The 22,826-nt window shown below is 40.3% G+C and overlaps 1 protein-coding gene across 1 annotated transcript in view; it reads right to left on the bottom strand.

Annotated features, from left to right (window-relative positions):
* Positions 1–2,705: 2,705 nt before the first annotated feature.
* Positions 2,706–22,826, bottom strand: part of trip4 (thyroid hormone receptor interactor 4) — a 67,839-nt gene continuing 47,718 nt past the window's right edge. The window contains exon 13 of the mRNA XM_023426732.2: positions 2,706–3,071. Within this exon, the coding sequence (XP_023282500.1) occupies positions 3,007–3,071 (65 nt within the window). The 3' untranslated portion in view covers positions 2,706–3,006. The remainder of the gene's footprint in view (positions 3,072–22,826) is intronic.

Genomic DNA, 22,826 nt, shown 5'->3' with positions numbered 1-22,826 from the left:
GAACAGAGACATATGGCAGTAAAAACGAGACAAAACCTGACTGATTAGACTGAACACAATGTGGACCTGGCCCATCTTTGGTACTGGGAAGGTCTTATGTTCTCAGAAGTGAAAACTGAATGAAGACCTCTAGCCGGATGGTGAATTTTGTTACCTTTGGAACAGCTAACCAGAACCAGGCTAGGTTTCCCCCGTTTGTGCTAAGCTAATTGGCTGCTAGCTGTAGCTTCATATTTAACTCTGATCATACTTCCCAAAATGTTGAACTATTCCTTTAAAAAACGGAATAATTTGCTGCTTGCTTCAACTCTCTTGAAGCTCAGTGTAGCCCAGACAGCATGGCTGTTTTATTATTTAAATTGATCACCTAGAGCATTTTCCTCACACAAGTGCATCACATCATCTTTTGTGCATGAAAAACCAACAGCACATGATCTCATGGTGTTTATCTAAAGAGGCTTAGTAAAAACTGCATGTGCTTAATTGTTCGGCGTAACAGAACAGAGCCCTTGTTTATGTGAACTTGGATGTCTGTTCTCATTCAGAGAAATGGCCCAGATTTGGAAGAAAGAAGGAAGGGCCACCCACAGGGCAAGGAGCTGTCATCGTTGATTCACTGGAGGCTGAATTTAGCAAATTCTTAAGCAGCCTCTCTGAAAAAAAAAAAAAAAACCACCTTCTCTGGAGAAACTTTACAAAAGAGACCTCTTACATTCTCTGGGTGGGAGATTACTGGGAGGGCTGGTGCAATTATGCGTTGTCATGCTGAATGGAGTGGAGCAGAGAGTTGTAGCTAATCTGCAACTCAAACAAGAGTAAATCTAAGATAATCAACAGCGAATTACAATGCTAGGCACAGGCAAAAACATAACAACTCTGGATGGGTGTGTGTGTTGGTGATTCACTTTTCAAAACCATGGTGAAATACGCCCTCAGGCAAGAAACAGCTTAGTCAAAGAGCCACTCAACACATTTGGAAGGAAACAAGCACACAGCACTGCAAGAACAGGTAAAATGTGGAAACACAAAATTAGATTACACCGGCAGAATATAAATCAGAGCCTGTCACAGCAGCACTTGAACCACGGGAAAGACTTAATAATAAAAATGTCAAAAACCTTCTGTGCACTTGAGTATGAGCACAGAACCTTCAAGAGGTGTAAAGAATTTATTTCTGAGGTAGCAGTCGGTGCATGTTAGGCTTCTTGTTGTTTGCCACAACACTGCGTCCTTAAGATGTTCATCATATCAAACCTGATTTCTGATACTATTTATGGCTCGTATTGATTCTGTTATAGAAATCAAATGTATTTATACTCATTAGTTACTTCTCTATAGTTTGTATGGTCAGTGGTGGATTCATCATGCACCAGAGATTGAAAGGAAAGAACACATTCATGAACTGGATGAAATTTGGAAAACAACAATCGACCTACACCCCAAGGTGATATATATAGATATATATATATAGATATGTATATGTATACAACTAAACTGCAACAGCAAATACATTTTGTAGGAAACATTTTCTATTTGCATAATAAGGAAATGTTTTTGGCAAGTTGCCAATATGCTGATACAGAACATATGTGTAAAATGTTCACAGAGAGCATATTTGACTTCTCCCTAAATATCCAATCAAGTACAAAATCTGCTTATAGTGCATACAGAATTATTAAACATTTTTATGGTTATGTTTAGGCGCTCACAGCAGTTAGGTGAGGTTAGGGAAAGGTTGTAGTCTGGTTTAATACAGAAAAAGTTCACACAAAGTGATTATTTATATTTCACCAGAATCAGGATCTTTCTTGTAAAGTGTAACAGCCTGTTGGTTTTTGTGTCTTACAGTTATTTACAAAGAAGGCCTCAAATTAGCATTACAGCTGAAAAGAGTAATTGCTCAAAGCACCTTTCCTGCCCCGAGTGGAATTTAAGTGGGATTTATGTCCTGGCCACTTGTGCAACTTTCTGAAACTAACGATCCAACATTCACACCCACTTCACGCCATGATTGGCCGGCTAGAGAGATTCTCACTGTAGCTCTCTTTTTTTCACTTGTTACAAAGTTATTTGTGTCATTTTTGGTGTGAAGAACTGAGTGCAACATCATTAATTTCTTCTTTAAGCGACTAACCCTTTCCTGTTGTGTTAACAATAGCCCACCTCCCCTTAACGTTGACATGTTTTTTCACTCCACCTTCCATTGTGGCCACTATGTTATTTAGAAAATTTACACCAACCGCTAAATCAAACACAACTGCAGTGTCAGACCGGGTTAAAACTTCTGTGGTGGTGAGCGGGGAGCACAGACTCAGGTTTGATAATCCATGCTGTTTAGACTGAAAATATCCCTGCGTCCAAAACATGCATAGCAGTAATAATTTTCTCCTCCTGCTCAATGCTTGTGAGATAAACAACAGAATCAGCACAAGTGCACAGGCATGTATTTGATTAGTCTACACAGAGCATGTTGGATTACATTGTTGATCCTGGATCAACTTCTTTGCTCCACCCCCCACCCCCACCCCACGCCAATGCAATGGTCTCATTGCAATGAATGAGAACGCTGTTAATGCAGCTCTATTGTTGGTCTAAATGTGGCCATAGGTGTGAGAGGACCCCTCTGATGAGGACGAGAGAGGAGGAGCATCGCTTTGGTCATTTTGTCAAATCCCATTTTAATTGGAATAAAAGACGCACAAAAATAAACCTAAAGATCTTTTTATTTGTGCAAATAATCAAATAGACAACGCAGAATGCAGAATTTGTCAAAATGATAATATATATTTATGTACTACATACTTTGAAGCAGTATTTCTTCAGTAAAATGCAAATGTCAGTAATTAAAAACAGAGACAGAGCAGATAATGATCCTGTGTCAGCACTGACAACTCCCAATAAAATGAAAATGTTGGGAATGTGGCCATTTTTCTTTTTTTGGAGAACATAATTTGCCATGTTCCCGTGAGATCAGGCTGTTTTTCCACCACAGCTTCTCCTCTGACGTCACTCTGCAGCTGATGGGACCAGCCCCTTCTTGGCACCCTGGTGGTAGTGGCTCTCCAGCTTCCCTGCGAGAGAAAGGGGTGAAAGGGAAGGGTGGGAGGGGAGAGAAGACGAAGGGATGAATCAAAACACCATCAAAGGGACAGAGTGACCTTTCTGAGAGCTCAAGGCCTGCTGATTAGAGGCGGCCTCGGGTAGACAGGGGAGAGCAGGAGAGACGGAAAGAGATAGGCCAAGAGGAAGAGAGAGAGAGAGAGAGAGATGATGATTAGGTAAAAGGCCAATGAGACACTTTATTCCGGAACAGAGAGATTAGACCCCAGCCTTTGTTGCAGCAAAATAAGGTGTCTTTTAATTCAGTTGTAAAGATGTACAACATAAAAGTGATGCATACACTATTAAATCTCCAATAAGAGTTCAGATTTAAGTACTAACATCAAAGCCCTGTGCTCCTGTGAGATTCAGACATTTGTTTCTTTTTGGAGTTTAGAAGAAACTTCAAATTAATAAAAGGTAGGTTTTCAAAATCAGACTGTAATCTGGAGAAGGCCTGACTGGCAATAGAACCACTGGTGTACAAGATGGTATCATCAGCATAAAAATGGACACAGCAGTGCAACTAAATATAATTTGTGAAATAAATAGTAATGGGATGCAATGTGATCCTTGTGGGACACCGTTATCAACCATCTTGATCTGAAGCCATCTGCAACAACGGTCTTAACTCCAGCAGAAAGATATGACTTGTACCAAGTGTAAACAGAACCATCATGACCAACGGAAAGCAGGAAAAGTGAAAGTGCTATTAGTAATAACAAATAAACATCACACTACACAGAAGGGTATGACTGATTATTGGCCTGGCTGATTATTGGATCTGATATTCAGCCTTTTTACGATGATCACAATAGTTTTTTTTGTTTTTTTTAACTGATTGTTGATAAAATGGATTAAATTAAAAATAAAGAAAGAGAGAGAGAGATAAAGGCCATCACTAACTGATAAGCTAAAGTAACAATCAGATCTGAACAGCATGTAAACAACAGTGGAATTAGACAGGAAGTTGCTAAAAGAAGGAGAGAGCTCTGAGTGCTGGAGCAGAACTAGTGCAAGTTTAAATGTTACGATAGAGCAGGAAAAAGTAATACAGAAACACTGGCAACTGGAAATGAGACAGTATGGTTTCCGCAGTGCATCAGTATGTCAACGACCACTTACTATTGTTACTTAAAATAAATTTTAATTCAAGTAGTTGTAAAATTACTTGTGTAAAACTGTTCTCAGATAAAAGCAGAGTCAGTCAGTTAAATGCAGTCTGAGTAAACGTCTTACTGCGAGACATTTTTTAAAGGGGGGAGGGGAGGGAAAAAAAATGTTATATGGTGATAATAATATATGATAAACCTGTTAAATTAATCTGTACTTCAATGCATGTATGCAGTTCCCAGGTGAGAACAGCACAGAAAACAACTAATAAATTCCAGTCAGGCACCTCGCAGCCTGTGTATACAACGGATAATTACTAATATACACTCAGTTGGCAATTTATTAGGTCCATCTAAAACTAATGCAGTCTTAAACTTAACACTAGATCCTCCTCCATGAAGGTTATAAAGTTTAGTTTTTTATTAAAACTGTTGTAGACAGTTGTTGATTCAGCTGTATGAACATTGTGGAGGATGTAGTGTTTGGAGCCTAACTTCACTGATATAAATGGAATGGACAAAATAACAAACACCTGGCCACCATGAAGGGTGTCCATAGACTTCATGTAGCAGCAGTTTTGTATTGGTTATCAGTCTCCTTGATTACTAATAATTGGTATCTGAATTGGCCCGGAAAAAAACCATATCGGTCGATCCCTACTATACAATAATTTGTGAGTGTGCCCCAGGGATATATCCGAGGAATGTTAATGTCTGTGCATGTTTCATAGTCTGCCAAGAATGTAGCCGTCAACAATTCTTTCATTAATCCTTTTGGATTTTGTAGCTGAGCCAGCGAGCAGCACCTGCATGAACTTGCTGATTAGCAGACTATCATTTCCAAGTCATAAAACAGTAGCTTCCATTGTTGTGAGAATTTCTACGGTTATAATTTGTTGCTCGCCAGTTCATGTGAAGCTCAGATGAGAATGTTTACAAAGATGAAAACAGCTGAGAATCTCAAAGGGGGTTTCATCAAGTTGCTATTTATACAAATGCTTGCAGCTATGGTGTGTAAATAAAACCCCTGCAGACAAGTTACCAGAGCTGACCTCCTGATCTACTGTAACTTCCCCCTTTCTCTCTCAATACAGCGTTCCTATTATCAATCACATTGCAAAACCCCCTATTAGAGCTCATTCTTACAGACTCTGCTGCTTTGTTCCTTTTCTGCAGAACAACCTCTGCTGGGTTTTGATAACCTGTGTTGACCACCATCTTTAACTGCGAGGCAAATAATAACCCTCTGTCTCTCTGCTGAACACAAGCCTCCTGCTTGTCAAACCAGAGCATTCGCTGGCTGTTTTCCTCCATGGCTGAGGCAGGGGAAAAAATTATACAAGTGTGACAGGCAGGGGTGGTGGTTGTCACTTGTGCTTTCTTTTCATGTTGTCACGTTGTGGCTGAACTCAGTGGGTAGTAGCAGCATAAACAAGTTGTTAGGGAGAAGTGCTGTTTGCTCACCGTTTCCAAGCCTGTCTGAATGGCTGTCAGTGTCTGTCTGTTCTGCCAGGAGCAAGTGCTGCTTAGGCGTGGGAACACCTCTGGAATTTTTGGATGAATGCTGCCAAAAGGTTCCCCAAGATCACTCCAATGATAAATTCACCGTAACAGAAATGCATCATGGGTTAAAAACAACAACAAAAAAACCAAAAAACGCTTTTTGAAAGATTCAGCAGACACGGTCTAAGAGCAGTTCCACTCTAGTGTGTATTTTAGGAGAAAATAAATATTAGATGTTAAGAGCCCAATAACTGTATCATAAAATACTGAGATGGCAGCTGAACTCCGGAGAGCCGGAGTCAGAGTGGTGTTGTGCCAGCATAAGCTGACTTTTTCTTATTCTGGAGGTGTGTTAATGGTTGAACTCTTCTGAGTCGCTCAGCTCTTTCTTGCTTCCTTTTAGGTGTTGCACAAGAGCTGGAGTCAATAATGTGGAAAAATGGCCCAGGCAATTTTCCTTGTCATGACAAAGTGACATTTCTGTGAAATGTTGTTTATCAGCGTATATGAATAAAATAAGCACTCATGGAAGGAGCATTTAGAAGCTGTACTGTGTTAGTTACTCCTTTGGCCAATGTCAGCATTGTTAGACCCACATGAATCTCAGCTGAATGAAAAATTCTTCAACTCCAAGGACACGTGAAAATGTTAGGAATATCAATCATACTGAGGTGCGTAATATACAAGTCCTGTCATTAGGGATCTCCCGGTCAGACAGTGGCTTGCTAAACAAAAATGAACAGGAGAAGATATTCTAAGCTACAATACTACATAAAAAGGATGTAACCATTCACAACAAAATTTGTAGTATTTGCAATGCTTGACTTGGCTGTACGACCTCCCTCAAACCCACCATGCATAGAGTAACTCATACTATGTTATGTTACAAAATATGCAATATACAATCAAATTAATAAAATGCAAATTTCCTTTCATGACACTTAGGTTGCAGACATTATCTCAGGTGCTCTACCTAGGAAGAAACCATTCATTAATATGACCATATCACTTTCTAAGGTTGTGGTATGGCAAACGTGTTAGCAAACAGTTGTCCATTTACTCTACCAGCAGACATGGAGCGACATTAACATTTATAAAAAGTCATCACCGCCTGGTAAATGAAAGTTAAATATTCACTTTTTGTTTTTTGTCTCTTTATTTGCTATACGCTCCACTATGCTCATCAGCTAGCTGCTAACTGTCTGTCTGACACTGAACGCAGAGCAAATAGCTTATGGTTGGTTTTTACAGCCTTTTCACTGAAACTACTTTATGAGAACTGAGTTGAGCAGGTGAACGAAAACAGCTGGTTCCACAAAACCGATAAGGTGGAAAACGTTATAAATCTCTGCGGAGCTGAGGGGAACTGCAGAGTTCGTAACTACGAGCGACCTCTTTCACCTCCAAGTGGTTATGTGATCTAATGTTAATACAAAAATCTTGATTATATAATGCTAATTTCCTTAGATAAACTTGAGTTGCAGAAAATATTTTAAGTACCTCAGCAAAGTTCTTATATCTTTTAGTTTTTAAAAAAAATCTTCCTCAGTTTGTTTCTTTTACCCGCTAAAAATTCCCTACGGCTAGATAACAAAACCATAGTTATTAACAGTAACATCATATTTAAAGCTATGTGTAGATCAGATTTACTTTACTTTTCCAAGTCACATTTGCGCATTTCTTTGAGTCACTTTGAGTCTTTTTTTGTTGATATTATAATACAGCCCAACTAAGACTTAACTTACATGATTAGCTGTCATGTCACTGTCACCATAGCAATTCCAGAGTATTTATGCTCCTTAAAAGGACTGAATGTTAGAGACCACTTAGTATTTTTTTCTGTTGCAGGGTAACAGTTTAAGAACCGTCCTTTAGGCAATTTACTGAACTCATTAAAATACACCCTTAAGTGAAACATGGAAAAAATATGGTGGGCCTTGTTGTCACGACTGTCAGAGGGAGCACGCTTGGTTGTATGAACAAGTCAGACTCATTATATTCGCCAGGAAAGTCAATCCAGCAGTGTTACATATTCCACGTGTGAAGGCGACTTTTGTTAATGGCTCTGGAGCTGCTGAGCTGCCGCATTTCAGAGTAGGTGCTGCGGAGCTGAGAGAGCTGGAGGGAATGCAAGCAAAAGAGATGGGGGGTTGGTAGGGGGTGAGTGAAGGAGTGGGTGGAAAAAACAGAGAGACAGCAAAAATGAGACAGAAGGGATGAGGAGAGGGAGAGGGACGGAGACAGGGAGGGGTCCTGGGAGAAAGGGATACAGATAGGAGGACAGCGGGAGAAGAAGAGAGAGGGAGAAAATAGAAAGGCTGGCCCATCGATTGGCTGAGATAATTTCCCATTGATTGCTGCACTGTTTGGAGATTGCTGGAGAAAGGTTTATTGCCCACACGCTGCAGCTGGGGAGGAGGCCATAAAATAAGCACAGGTTGTCTGCAGAGGGCTAGCTCTCCATCATCAAGACCGTAAAACACGCACTCAGCCACACAGACGCTCATACATACACTACCCCTGGATACTCTCTTTACATAATCACAAATATGACTGCATGCATATTATTCCCATTACACATAATGGGAGAATACAGCTCATTGCAGATGGAAAACTAACTCTCATAATCCCCTGAAAATCCAGGGGCAGTAGTGCAAAGAGTATTTATTAGACTGAAACAGAGGTCCACTGACATCCTCCTTGACATCAATAACATGCAGGCCCATCAGCTTCCTTGCAATAATACTCACAAGAATAATTGGCTGGTTGCTGCCTCTCTTTCTGTGAGAGTAACCGCCTACACACGGAAGAATAAAAAGGTGGAATTTTGTATGCTATCTTTTCATTACACACCAGTCCCCATGCACCTGGATAATAAACCTAGAACAGCTATGCATGTACTCTTTGACCACATGTTGATGCACCTTCTGAGGGCACGCTTTGACACGGGGAAATTGCTTCATGGCTACAAATGATGACACAGAAAAGTAAAGTTAAAAGTGGAGCAGCACCAGCTCTGAGATTGAATGTGACACCTTCAACAGTATCTGTTACACTGATCCCCACTGGGCTTCCACAATGACCAATTCAGAGTCTACAACAAATGTACTGCTGGAGAGTAAAAAAAGCTCCAACGATAACTGCTCACAAAACATAGTTTCACTTTTAAACAAGGCCAAGAGTCTACAGCCACAAAAACAACACTAACCTGTTGATGTTTAGGTTTATTTAGGTTACCATGTTCACTGTCAGTTTAGTTTAGTTTATTAGCATGCTAACAATTGCTAATTAGCACTGAACACAAAGTACAACAGAGGTTGATGGGTATGTCATTAGTTTTGCTAGTACCACAGAAACAGTCAGATGATCACTTAAGTCAGTAGGATACATCATCTGGGAATCATGGATGTCCAACAAGGTTTGTGCTCATACTTTCAGTAGCTGTTGAGTTATTTCAATGCATAAATGAAAACTCAAGGCAGAGTATCACCAAAATGGATCCATTCTCTGGGCATCACAAAATATACTGCAATCCATCCATATTTCACTAAAAACCCTAAATAGATGTTGGGATATCTCAGTCTGAACCACAGCGGTGGACTGAACATTGCCACTGCCGTTGAGTTACACCACTTGTGTAGCTAAAAAGGTCAAGTAATGTGCTGCACCAGCAGGACAATGTAGTTCTTAGAAGAGTTGCTACACATTTGGTTTTTAAGTGAGTATTTACAGCACCAGGCTGGTGTATGTGGTACTCAATCAAAATGACTGTTCATGGGATGCAACATGACAATGACAGATTTCCTCACAGGTTCAATAAAGCCTACCTACCTGTACCTACTCATCTACTGCAACAGTGGAGCTCTGTGGCACAGAGGAATAAGCTAAATCAGGCTTTAGCTACACAGGCACTACTTGTTAGTAGGATCTATTTATTGTTCACTTTGGTCTACATGGGATTTGCTTGCAATGAGGAAAATATCGTCAGCTCTGTCTTTGAACATGCAAAAAGGGTTTAGTGTACTTGATAAAGCTGAAATATTTCGCAGCAATCGAGAGCGGCGGTTGTATTTCCCATTTTTTCAGTAAGCGCGACTGGTCGGATGGTTTTGAAGATGGAATGAAAAGACTTCCACTTCATGATAAAACTAATAGTTTTTTTTTTTTTTTTTTTACAGGCTTTATTCTGACTTCAGCTGAGCAACACTGCCCTTCTATCTTCTTTTCCGTATCTGGCCTCGGCTTAGTACATCTCCAACTGAAGTCATTCTGCAGACGAAACCAAGCCGACAGCTTCGAGCACTGCAGGAAAATGGATGTGTACAAAACCCTGGGTAGCCAGGGGAGAACAGCAAGAGAGGAGGGGAAAAAACTGCCTGGATTCCCATCTTGCTGTTAGTCACACCTAATTTACATTCCCTTCCTGTGCTGCCGAGCTGGTGAATTTACAAGTGGATAGAGAAGGTGCTGTTTGAGAGTTGTGTTGGCATGCTGTTTACAAGGGGTTAGGGAGAAGCATCAACCCTGCTTCACACTGCAGAGAAAACAGTCTCTCTCCATCTCTTGGTCCGTCCAAACCTCCCTGCCTGAAGCTGTTTTCACAGACACTGAGGGGCTGTAATGGCTGAGTGATTTCTCCAACCAACAGCGTGCTGCTGAGCCGGTTTAGTCACGCACATGACAGTTCGTCACAACTCGCTAGAGAACCGGTGTCTGACATGTCGGGACAGCAGAGGTGGTGCTGGTTGGTAGGCAGATGTGGAGCAGTGAGGTATTCCTAAAATTTTCATGTAATCTAGAGCAAAGATCCCACCTGCTATTAGTTCACTCTACTAGACTTCCTTTTTTGAGGTGGGTAGTTTACTCAGCTTTGTTTCATGTAACGTGTGAAGACCATGATGTTTTAAGAATAAGAGCTTGAATAAGTGTGTGAATTCATGATAAACAGCACTGAATTAATATGATTTTAATATCAATTTGAATTTCTCTGGAAAACTGTGCTGGCTATGATTTGTGAAATGTAGTTTATTTGTGATATTCACTCAGAGACTCAATAAATGCTTTAAATTCATCCACATCTCACTCTTCGTCTGGAAATGTTGTCATCTACATGCAAACATTAGCATTAACATTGTCAAGAAATTTGCTACGGCAAGCTAATATGCAGAGAGTATTTCTAAGTTACTGTGACATATAGACGCAGTGAGTTGCCTATAAACAAAGCGATCAGTTTCAATCAAAACGTGCTTGATTATGAAGTAGCTCAATACTTCATGTTAGTTACGTGCGCTAGTTTAATGTGCCATGTGTTTATATACAGTTTATAGACAAAACATTAGAGTCAGAGAATTTTAAATTGCCAAAATTGAAGGCACCAGATTAGTCTGTGTAAAAATACTGAGTCGATTACTGTCTAATCATAGGATCATGAGCCATTTAATCTTATTTTGAAAAAACACCTTTCCCATTTGGAAATTACACATGAATGCACTGACATCCACGTTTTTCACCAGCGCTGAAACACAGCATGCATTTGTGGTTCAGCAGATGTGAAAATACTCTGAAAACTCCTCACACAAAGAAATACTTATTAATTATATGCGCACAAAAGCTTTTCAAAAGCAAATTTGATCAGATCTATGAACTTAAAGTTGAAGATATATCCTGAATGTAAAATACAAACATTTATTCAAATTGTGATGTATCTATTTGTAAAATTGTTTTACATTCGTTCAAGTTGTTTGGTATTTGCTTATGCATTTGTGAACACCATAAGTTACCAACAAACCGTCAGACATTTGCTAATCTTTTTTTTTGTTGTTTTAGATTACGTCACACACATTTGCCACCCTTCCTGAGACTCATTTCTCTTTATAGGCTAAATGTCACACAACTGCACAGAGGCAACTTTTGCAGTTCACTAATGACCAGTGACAGAAGTAGAAATGTGAGGAATGTGGAGGAAAAATAAAAATCAGCACAGTGTTTGGAGCTCTGCCCGTGCTAACTGCTGCAGGAAATCAGATTCTCAGTTTCAGAGAGCTACGAAATCTAGTGATGAAGACCACCTCCCGTTGACACGTTGAAAAGCTGTTTCTTTTTTTACTCCCTTCAGACTGTCTGAGCAGCACTTTGTGACTGACAGTCTCAAATTTGAAGGGTTAGCAGTTCAGACTTTCAGACAAGCATGCAAACTCAGAGTGAGTAGATCCTTAACAGCCTCAGTGTTCGAGGGTTTCTAGGCGAGGTACAAACCTCAGCTGCTCATTGGCAGTTAACATAAGACTTCAGTTGTTCTGGTCACTCCCCGAAATGTGTATCTTTCTAAATATCTGATTGACAAGCAGGGTTTAATGTGACATCAAATTAAAGCCAAACTCAAATGCAAATTGCGACACAGAGATGTGGAACCTGAGTGAAGTGTTCGGTGTATAAATGTTTTGTATATAATTAACACCTACAGTTTAATAACTGCGAGCTCCTACATCACAGAGACAAACAATACACAGATTGTGATTATTTTTGAGAGAAAGAACCCTGTTGGCGGTATAGAGTTTAATTGTGCGTGAGCTTCATCTGAGCGTTAGACAATGGTGTCACACAGCATACATATTGATTACATGCTGGAGGCTATACTGTGTGTAAAAATAAATACATCAGCCTACATTACATTGGATTGTGATTCAGGGTCCAAAACTAGTCAATGATGATCACGGTCAATGATTATTACTTAGGCTACTGTTGACATTGCAGTTAAAGTCAAAACTTCTTGCCTTAAACATTTGTTATAGTTAGAGGCTACGAAACAAACTCAACGCTGAATATAATTGACTTCAGAATGATTCTCCTCTCAGTCCTGATGTCATGGCTTCAACGCGCAGCCACTTGGCTCCGGCAGATTCACACTGCGAGCACACATGATAAATAACTTCCCAAAAGTCGCTCAATTTTACCCCCGGAGCTCGACAAACGGGAAAGTTCAGGCCGACGTGTGAACAGTTTGAACTCTGTCGGCCAAAGAATGCTGGATGTGACTGTCAACAGACTGTCAACGGCCAATCAGATATCCTGGCAAGTGCAAGGTGAAAATTTTGTCTATTGCATCTATTCAGTTCTTTGGAAATGCGCAATATTTGTTTTCAAAACTGCTAGAAGCTCCGTTCCTTCAGTTTAAGAAATGAATATTCATTTTCCATTCAGTTTTTCTATACATTCATGAGCTTTAAATAATATTTCACTGGATTTCTCACCACTGGTGGGGGAGCGACCGTGGGTGTCTACGTCATCGTTTCCATAGGTCTCAGTTTTTGCCCGTCTAGACAACAACGCAACCAGAACAAACTAGAACAGGTCCAGCAGCGTTTCCAAAAGTCTCTGTTTTAGGTGTTTGAAAACTTAGCAAAACGTAGCAATAAGAGAGGCATTTTTTAAAACTAAAACGTAGTAGTGTGGATGTAGCCTGAGAGTCCTTGGGTGACAGATGAACTTACTGTGAAGTTAGTTCAAGTTCAAGTTCCAGTGAGCCCTCCCATTGCTTCACTTGCAAAAAATGGTATAAGTGAGCGTGATTACAAGGGGAACTTTGCTGTAATAGCTTGTTACTGAGCTTCGTCCTATTTGTTCTCCAGCCTTTGGTGATCAGTAACAGACGCACCGAATGACAAACTGTTAGGAACTAATGATGTAATGTAGAAGAAGAGGAGAGTTTCTGTTGAGTACAAATAAATGAGCGTTTCTGTCAAAGCACCACTGACGCCTGACTGTTCCTTTGGTACAGAGCTTTTACATCACCAGTTGAAAAGAAACACAGTTGGTGTCTTTTTTAACCACAATGACTGGGAAACCTGTAATGACTGACATACTGAGGTTAATCAGTTACTGGGAGTTGCCTGTACAAATGTGCTGGAAGAGACAGAGCAGGTTTCCCCTGCAGCCACAAGTGATTCGTAGCCGCAGCCTCACAGCTTATCAATCACGTCTCCTACGCTGCTGAAGCGCAGCGCCTTGTAATGACGACTGGTGCTGAACAGTTGTATTAAAACATCATGGGGAAAAAAAAAAAAAAAAAAAAACTGAGATACATTTCCTCAGAAGATATTTTGCAAACACAGTTCTGAATTTAATAAAATAATTGTTTTGGAAAATTTCAGAACAATATGATTCAAATTTGTCATCATGTCATCTTGCTGTTTGGAGTGAATTTTATTGAAGCTGTATGTGGTGTGAAATAAAGCACATGTTTTCATTGTTTGTTCCTTTTAAGTGGAAGTTTTGTGAGGGCCACCAGGTTCTGATTTTCATTCTCAAGCTAATGGGAAACACAGAGAGAAGTCAGCTGGAGACAACATGAGCGCTACAGAACATCAGTGTTATAATAACTATTTGTTTTAAATGTACATTTATCCATTAACCTGTGGTAAAGCTTCTTCTATCAGATTGTAAATATGTTTAAACTTTTAATGGCTGAACTAAATGAGTTTAACCAAGACTTCACCACTGGCTGTGAGAGGTAATCTTTGGAAGAGGCGATGTGTTATAATTAACTCAGAAGTCTCAAAAAATGGACTCACTGAAGATAACGGCGCTCTGTTTTGCATTTCCATTTTCCCTATATCACTACACTCCATCATGCATTACCCATGAAGGCTCACAGTTCATTAGACCACACAGAAGAGTCCAGAAGACATGCTGAACTCACAAAAAGGCTAGTTTTAACTAACTTGAACATAATGAGAGATCTGTGGGGTTATCAGCTGCACGCAAGTTCATAAATGTGATTTTCCATTTTCAGTTCAGTTCAGGTGACACTGGTCCTGCAAATTAGCTCAAGTCAGATTTACGACTCTTTTCATGCCACCCGTAATGAAATGCGGGCAACGTCGGAGTTCGGGAACGTCTCCTAACCTTTATTTGACTTGTTTATTTGGTAATTTGTCTCTGTGTTCACACACCACAGTGCCTCTGCTTTCAGCGTGGGCGTACATCTAAACGTTGTCCGGAGATCTGTTGCTGCTTGCCCTGGTTGCTTGTATCGGAGATGGGGGTGGAGACGAGGGTAGGAAATACTTGGCATCCGTATGCTGGTTGACTTGGCAGTTTTGTGTGTCTCACTCTGCATGTGGGATTCCACTGCCTTGATTCCCATTGTCCCGGGTTTGAAACCGCTCCTGCACGAAATGCACGGTGCCTCGTACGCATTGCCTGGTACCCGTTTCAGCCATGCAACCAACTCTTGGTTGAATAGCCCATTTTCATTGAATTTGCACCCCAGTGCTTCCACTACAATCCTCCCTCCTTTAAAAGAGCTTGCTCAATCTATCGGTTTAAAGTCGAACTACACAGAACACAATGAGGTTTACACAAACATTTACTGAATGTTTTCTATAGAAACTTAAGATAAGTGAAAGTGAACAAACTATAGAATTTAGAAAATAATAAAATATAACACTGAGCTTGAGCTCCTGCCTGGTATTTACTCCAGTCCTTTAAATTCAACATTTAATCAATAGTCAATGTCAGTCCATCTTACATTAGTCCAGAGTTCATCATCACAGAGAGTCTCGATCATCATCGTCTTGTAATAAACTTATGTGTGTCATATAATGTCTTCAGTATTTGGTTAATTATTTAAAAAATAGATGTTACCAATTAATTCCAGATTTTAAATTGCAAGGTCAGAAAAAAAAACGATTCCTCAAAATCCTACTTCCCATTTTTAAAACTTTTAAAAGAATGATTTAAGGCATTTTTATTACCAATAAAGACCTTATTTTTAGATTAATGAATTCCATGCCCTTTAAGACTTTTTAACAATCCACAGGAACCCTGGGTAAGTTGCTCAAAAGCTAAGGGGTGTGAGTGTTTATTTCTACTTTCATTAATTAGCTGTGATTAATGGATTAGGACGGCACTTAAAAATGATATTGTCCTGCTGGTAGGGCGTCAGATCAGAAAACACTTCACCAATCTGGAGGGTGGTGACACACAATGTATTCTGACTTGTTGGAAAAAAGGTGCCATTTTTATATCTAAAGCACAGAAGTACAAACAGGCTAAAAATCAATTATGATGTTTTTTGGTAGCGCCACTGTTTGTGAAAAAAAAAAAAAAAAAAAAAACGGCCAATCTTTTCCTTTCAGCTGCTAAAATGAAGCCATTGTCAGTTTTAAATGAAAATGCTGGTGATGAGAAAAAAAAAAAAAAATCAAGTATCCCAATCAGACCTCTCACCAGCCTTGAGGGAGCGTTCACAGGATTGAAAATGAGGGCAGTCATCCAGAAGATGTTTTATTCTTTTCACATTAGATTCAGTCACATTTTCCTGTTATAACAACATGTTGTCACCAAAAAAAAAAAAAACCCTAACACAGGAAGTTACTCCAAACACTGTAAAAGCACTGTTTCCGCATGTTGTTTAAACAGCTGTCAAATCTCAGCAAATTAGAAAAGGAGAGTTTTCATTTAAGAGAATCAGAAAAAGAAACTGCCGATTACACCTCGATGAAAACGTTCGTCACGGAGTGAGACAGAGACTGACTGTGTAGAAATACTAGGTCAATGGACTTGAAGTTAAATTAACTCTAGGAGACTATTCTCTTCTTATACAGTGCATTACAATCAGAGTGGAAACAATTAATTGAATAACTGATTGATCGAGTGAGAGAAAATCAATATATTTTGATCATTTAATTGTGTTAATTGAGTTTTTTGAGGCAGAATTGCCAAAAATGCTGCTTTTTCTTTTGATCTTTGTCAGACAGAATTTTCTTTTTAAATTTCTTATACTAAGTGATTAACTGATGAATTGAGAAGACAACTATCAGATTAATAAATAGTAAAGAAGAGTTGGATTAGCTGAGGCTCTACTTATCATTACTGAGGACCGTAGTTATAACGAATAAAATAATAGGAAAATTAAGTCTTTATTCGTATAAATGTTACATACAATGCTACAGAGACTACAATTAAACGTCCTTTATGCCTAATTACGGACAAGTTGGGTGTGATGTGTATAGTGTTGGCGTTTTTATTCCTGCTCCGGCACCACATCTTCATTTCTTACAATTCCATTTATAATTCATCCTCTAGAGACAAGAAAACCTCTTGTCAGGCTATACACACTCGGGTGCTGAGGGCTTTAAAAGCTACTTAAATCCTCAGTAGCCACAATGTCAAAGGGACAAAATATAAAGTGTAGCCTACTTTTTTTTTTTACAGCCGCGGTGGGACTCTGAAAAGGTGAATACAGCCGTGTTATTAAAAAGGGTCCTTATGAAGCGGCCTGGGCCACATCTAATTAGAATGTAAATGTAGTGTGGGCTGGGGATGGATCACAGAGGATAGACATTGGCATTTAGATTATGCTGAGACTAGATTACTGATGACACTGTGTGTTGGTGAGATAGCCTTTTTGAGAGCGGCTTGGCAACTGACTAATTGTGTTTCACCACTAGAAATGTGGAGCGCCGCCGCCGTTCTATCGCTGGTAATTAACAAGAGGGACGGGGAGAGGTACAACACAAACAATCCTCAACACCGCCAAGAGTAAAACACACGTACGAGTATATGTACGTACACATTCGGCCAATCTCTCACTTCTTGTACCTTGTATTAAATTCAAAGAATGAAGCGTCTTCTTTGCTCTAAACCAAGACGTGAAGCTGCTCTCACCTCCCTACAATTCTTCATTGAGGGCATATGCCACGAGCAGAGCAGCTAAGAAGAAACAGAAAACCAAAGAGAGAATGGAGACAGTGGAGTAGAGAGGGAGAGGGGGAGAGAAGCAGAGAGAACAGAGATGGAGGGAGGGTGGGTGCAGAGAGAGAGAGAGGGAGCAGAATGGAATAAATTGAAGCTGATCTGGTGCTCTGCATTCTGAGGAGGCAGGATTTCCATATCTGTGCAGCGGTGCAGAGGGAGAAATGTGTTGGTGCTGACAGCAAGCTGAATATCTTAAACCTCCGCTGACACCCCTGCAGGCACTCTCTCCTCACACACACTGATACAAGGTGGAAGGAACACACTCACAAAATCACACACACACACACACACACACACACACACTAGACTTAAGGTCAGGAGATGGGAAGCTTTGTGCATTGCTTTGTTCCTGCACAGTGATGTACAGTAGTGCTTGTTGTTTAACAGTCAGCTCAAGTACAAGACTCATCTCTGGGGAAAGGACCCAGTGAGGCGGGCCATTCTCTGCTGCCACTCACAGACATAACTATTCATATGTGTATATGTGATGTATATACAGAGGTTTTACCGTATGCATTAGTGCACAGAATACTACAAAAGCAGACTACACAAATATCCACACATTAACCAGATTTGTACCTAACTGCATGTAGCAGCTTGACTCATAAATACTGTATAACATTACTTTTGGACTGAACAGCTACATGCACATTTGCACTTCAAACGCTGGGCAGTAAGCCATTTGAAAATGAGATTCTGTTTTATTGGTGGGAGGTAAAACTACTAAGACCAATTCAGTGTGAGGCCAAAACCTTTTCCTGTTTTCAGAGAAATATGTTGAAATAATAATTCGACCACATGCTACGGACTCAACTCCACTCTACTCTACTCGCTTTTGGTACCAGGTACTTCTTCTTCCACTGCGGATAGTATAGCCCCTTAGTGTGGCGTCGTTACTATAGCAACACTATGTTCAACACGACGCACACATGAACAAAGGAGGATATCAAAGGGAAACCAAACAGAGAAACGTCTGCACCTCCTCGCTTGATTGGTTTTGGGGGGGTCGCCATACTAAAAGTACGGTACAATAACTAACAGGAACGTAGCGGGTGAGTGGTGTACAGTCGCCTCATCCCGTCAATCAGTAGTCTGCAGTGTTTTCACTTCATCTTTTGGTATGGCCTCAGCTCGCTTGGAAGCTCAAGCAGAAGTGATGCCACAAAAACTACCAGGTATCGGATACAATGAATAATTTTTAAGTCGAGCCGGTACCATGCAGTGGAAAAGAGCAATAAGTGGTTTAAAAGAAAATAAATGTTGAATAAAGCTACATTTGTATTGGTCACTAAAACCAGCAGCTATTTAGCTTAGCTAAGCATAAGGACTGGAAGTGGGGAGGGAAACAGCTAGCCTGGCTTTGTCCAAAGGTAACAACAGAGATAACCTAGCATCTCTAAAGCGCACTAATTAACATGTTATGTCTCGTTTATTCTGTACATAAAATGATTTAAATGGTTTTACTGGCAGTTATGTGCCATTTCCACTCCATGACACGCGAGTGGTACTGAAGAGAATAAGTGCATTTCCTACAACGTCAAAATATCCCTTTTAAAAAAAGCTGCATTTTTTGGGGCTCTGCACCTTGGAAACAATATATTATCATCAAGTCACCAGTGGGGACTTGGCAGCGAGTGGACGACTGCGAATCCATCAAAATATGGCTTCATTTATGGATCTCCGATTTCTTTTCTGACTGATTGTGATTTATCTGACCAACTGCACAAGAACAGAAAGGCAACAGAGCAGAAAGAACAACACGAGTAGATTCTCATTATTGATTGCGCAGCGCTCTCAGAGAAATAACAGATATGTTAATGTACCTCACTAAATAATTTAACAAACTTTTATACTGGAATAGTTTCTGGAATATGTACAAGCACCATCATTTTTTTTTTTTTTTTTTTACCTTTTCAAATAGCTTGTTTCTTTCTGCAAGGTCCTTTCATGGGATTATATGACATCTACACAAAGCTAGCATGAGGTTCTTTGCAGTATGCTTCGTGTCTTTCAAATATTTAAGATCCTCAGTGGGTGAGAAGAACAAAACCTCTCCCTCACAAGTCTTAGGCAAGACATGTGATGGGGATGAATTCTTCTTTTTCATAGTCAAATCCAAACACGTTACACTTTGCCAGACAATCTTCATGCTGTTTATCATAAAAGCCCAGAGGGGGATTTAATTTGGCAAGTTGCATTCTTGTGCTGCCATCAACAAGAATCGAGGGAAGACATTTTATTTGCCTGACATTGTCTAATAGCCACCATCGTTTCTGATTAATCTTACACTGCTCGAGGATTTATCTATCTGTGTGCTCCATGTGGTGCTGTACAGCTCAATGGGGAGAGAAAGAAGAACACAAACACTGCCAGGGTTAGTGCTTCCACTCCCACTGCACATAATTCTTACTACTTTGGATAAAATCCTACGCCAAATGGTATGTATGTGTGTGTATGTGTGTGTGTGTGTGTGTGTGTGTGAGTATTTCTGTGTGGATAAGAGTAGCAGTTCTGAAAAAAAAATAATAACAGCTGGGGCTTTGAAAGTGACCAACCTTGTTTGTCACGTCTTTTCTTATTTTCAGGTCCTTGCTGACCGGCATTTGCCGGCATTATGACCGGCAAATATCAGAGGAATCTCTTGGGTCTGGTTAAGTGGCTCATTTAGCTCAAGGTTAAGTTTGCTCAAGGTTATGTTTGGGTCTCTACAGGCTGGCTGTCTGCAGAGTGAGAGGAAGGAAAATGCTGATGGGTCTGTCAAATGTCAGAAGGTATCCTGTCTATTGATGGGTGAGAAATAGCGAGAGAGGGATGTCTGTGAATTGGTGAGAAATCGTATGGATGACAAAGTGTAAGTTTATGTACTGCCTGCTCGTTATTGTGTGTGTGTGTGTGTGTGTGTGTATGTTGGGGAGGAGGGGGCTGAGGGGGAGCAAAGGAAGCAGTAACACGGTGGACAAGCTCCTTGGCATGCCAGAGGCACGATGACATTGATCCAGGAGACCTCTCTCCATCAGTCTCCCTGACAGAGGTAACTGGATTGTTCATAAAAATGGAAATTGAGCCATGTTATTCTCATGCGCGCAGGCAGACACACAGATGAATTCATCCAAAAATAAATGTACCTGCACACGGGAGTGCACAAATAAGATGCGCTGCTTGACAATAAAGCATGTGCATATATACGATTCATTAATATTACGGCCACGGCAACTCCCAACAATATGGGGAAATCTATAGTGTTATTTGAACATAAATGTACATAGACAAACATTTCCTCCACCAGTGTGGTTCCTCTGTTATTCAGGGAAAAGCAGCACTTCAAACAGATGCAGAGCAAATAAACAGAGGCAGCTGGGGGAAGGGGACACAGGGTGAAGGAAGTAAAGCCCTTTCCTGATTAACAGTTTGCTGTCACGTGTATTATGATAATACTTAAAGAGGCTAACATTTCAATGGAGCATGGGTGGTTGTGGAGGTGGGTGGGGTTGATAATTATGGCAAATATGCCACAACATGCAATTAGCTCTCTTATATGCATCATTTGTTAGCTTAGCAGCGTTCTGTGTCACACGCTAATTACCCACAACCACTGTAGGCATGTGACAAATGCTCACTGCACAGACACCGAGCGTGCTGAAGCCCTTTCATCATTATTTCAAAAGCCGTGGCAGGCAATGGGTTACATGTTCATGTTTATTTTATCAGAAAGTTATTGCGTATGATGATGATAGTGAGTTTCTTTGTGGAAATCATCAGAACTTTTGGAAACGCATGAAACACTGTTCCTGTTTTACTGTTTCATCAATGTGGACAAACTTAGAAATCATCATCTCTAAAAATAGCTTGATACTTAATCAATTTAGCTCACCCACTGTTTGTCTCCTTCAGCAATGAGGCAGGCTTTAGCTGTATGGCGGCAGATGCTATTGATTTTTTTTTTTTTTGAAGAGTGGGGGGCGGGGAGGAACAGAGGAGGCACGGCTAATGACGGAAATTTTCAGAACTGCTCCATGCTTTTACAGGGGGCTGTGTTAATGGTGGCTTCAGTCTGATGAATTATATAGCTATGCTGGACACGGTGTAACCTTCAGAGAAGAAGAGGCATTGAGACGAGGCTTCTGACAGCTTCAGCAGTGATGAGTTGGATATACAAGCAGGTTTATAATTGCTACCAGATATTCCAGTCTTGTCTGTGTCTAAGCTGAGCGTGACAGGGGCACTGATATTTACTTCACAGCGCTAATAAGATGCACTGTTGCCTCTGTTTGCTTTAATGTGTAAATATTGATGCAGTTTGTGAAAAGAGAAGGGAATACAAGAGATTAGCCCAAATTTCCTTTAGAAATCTAATGACTTTTTATTCAGGCAGATACTATATTTGATGTACGTGGAATAGTAGGAAACAATACTTGTGTTGGTATCTTTTTTGCATTTAGTATATTTGTATTATTCCTGTAAATTATAAAAAAAGCGGAGGCAAGGTGATGTAATTTGTTTTTTTTTTTAGCACAACTGAAAAAAGTGTTTTCAGTGATCTGTACCATTGACAGTAAATATACAAAGGACAAAGGATTATTTCTAACACAAGGAACATAATGAATGCAGATGCTTCTACACAGGTGCACTGCATGGTAAATTTAAGCAATTAGCATCCCATCATGCTCTGTGGCATGTTTAAAAATGCTGAGCAGGCCCAGTTGATTCCGGCTTTGTATCAAGATGGCAAGAGGAAAAGATCTGAGTGACTTTGAAAGAGGTTTCTTTGTTGGGGCACAGATGGCAGGAGCTTCAGTCACAAAGGCTGCTCAACTGGCTCATGTTTCAATAGGAACAGTGACTAAAGTGACATCTGCATTTAGATCTATGGGAAAGACGTCAGAGAATAAGGTCAGAAATTGTGGTTGACAGCTCTCAATTGATGACTGCGATGCTCGTGCATTAGTGTGATATGTATGGGAAAACAGAAGGGCAACTCTTCCTCAGGTGACTGAGGATGTCAGCGCAGGATGTGATCAGACTGTCAGCAAAAACAGTCGGTCGACAATTAAATAGAGAGGGATATTGTAGTAGGACTGCAGTGCATGAACCGCTCATTACAAAGATGAATGCACATTTGAGAGTTCAGTGGTGCAAAAACCATTGACACTGGTCTGCAGAGACGTGGAAACAAGTGATCTGGTCAGATGAGTCATCCACCATATTCTTGATAAGTGGGTGAGCGCATGTGGCGTACACCAAGAGAACGGTACAGGCTTGAATGTTTGACCCCTACAGTGAGGGAATCCGGTGGCTCCATCATGCTGCAGGGGGAATTTTGATGACCTATACTACATATATACATTGGGGTCC

The sequence above is a fragment of the Seriola lalandi genome, unplaced genomic scaffold (genome assembly GCF_002814215.2).
Source record: "Seriola lalandi dorsalis isolate HSWRI2012SDOR001 ecotype SW California unplaced genomic scaffold, Sedor1 jcf7180002054835, whole genome shotgun sequence".
Classification (NCBI taxonomy): Eukaryota; Metazoa; Chordata; class Actinopteri; order Carangiformes; family Carangidae; genus Seriola; species Seriola lalandi.
Note: the sequence above shows the minus strand (reverse complement) of the source record. Positions and strands in the feature narration are given on the sequence as shown.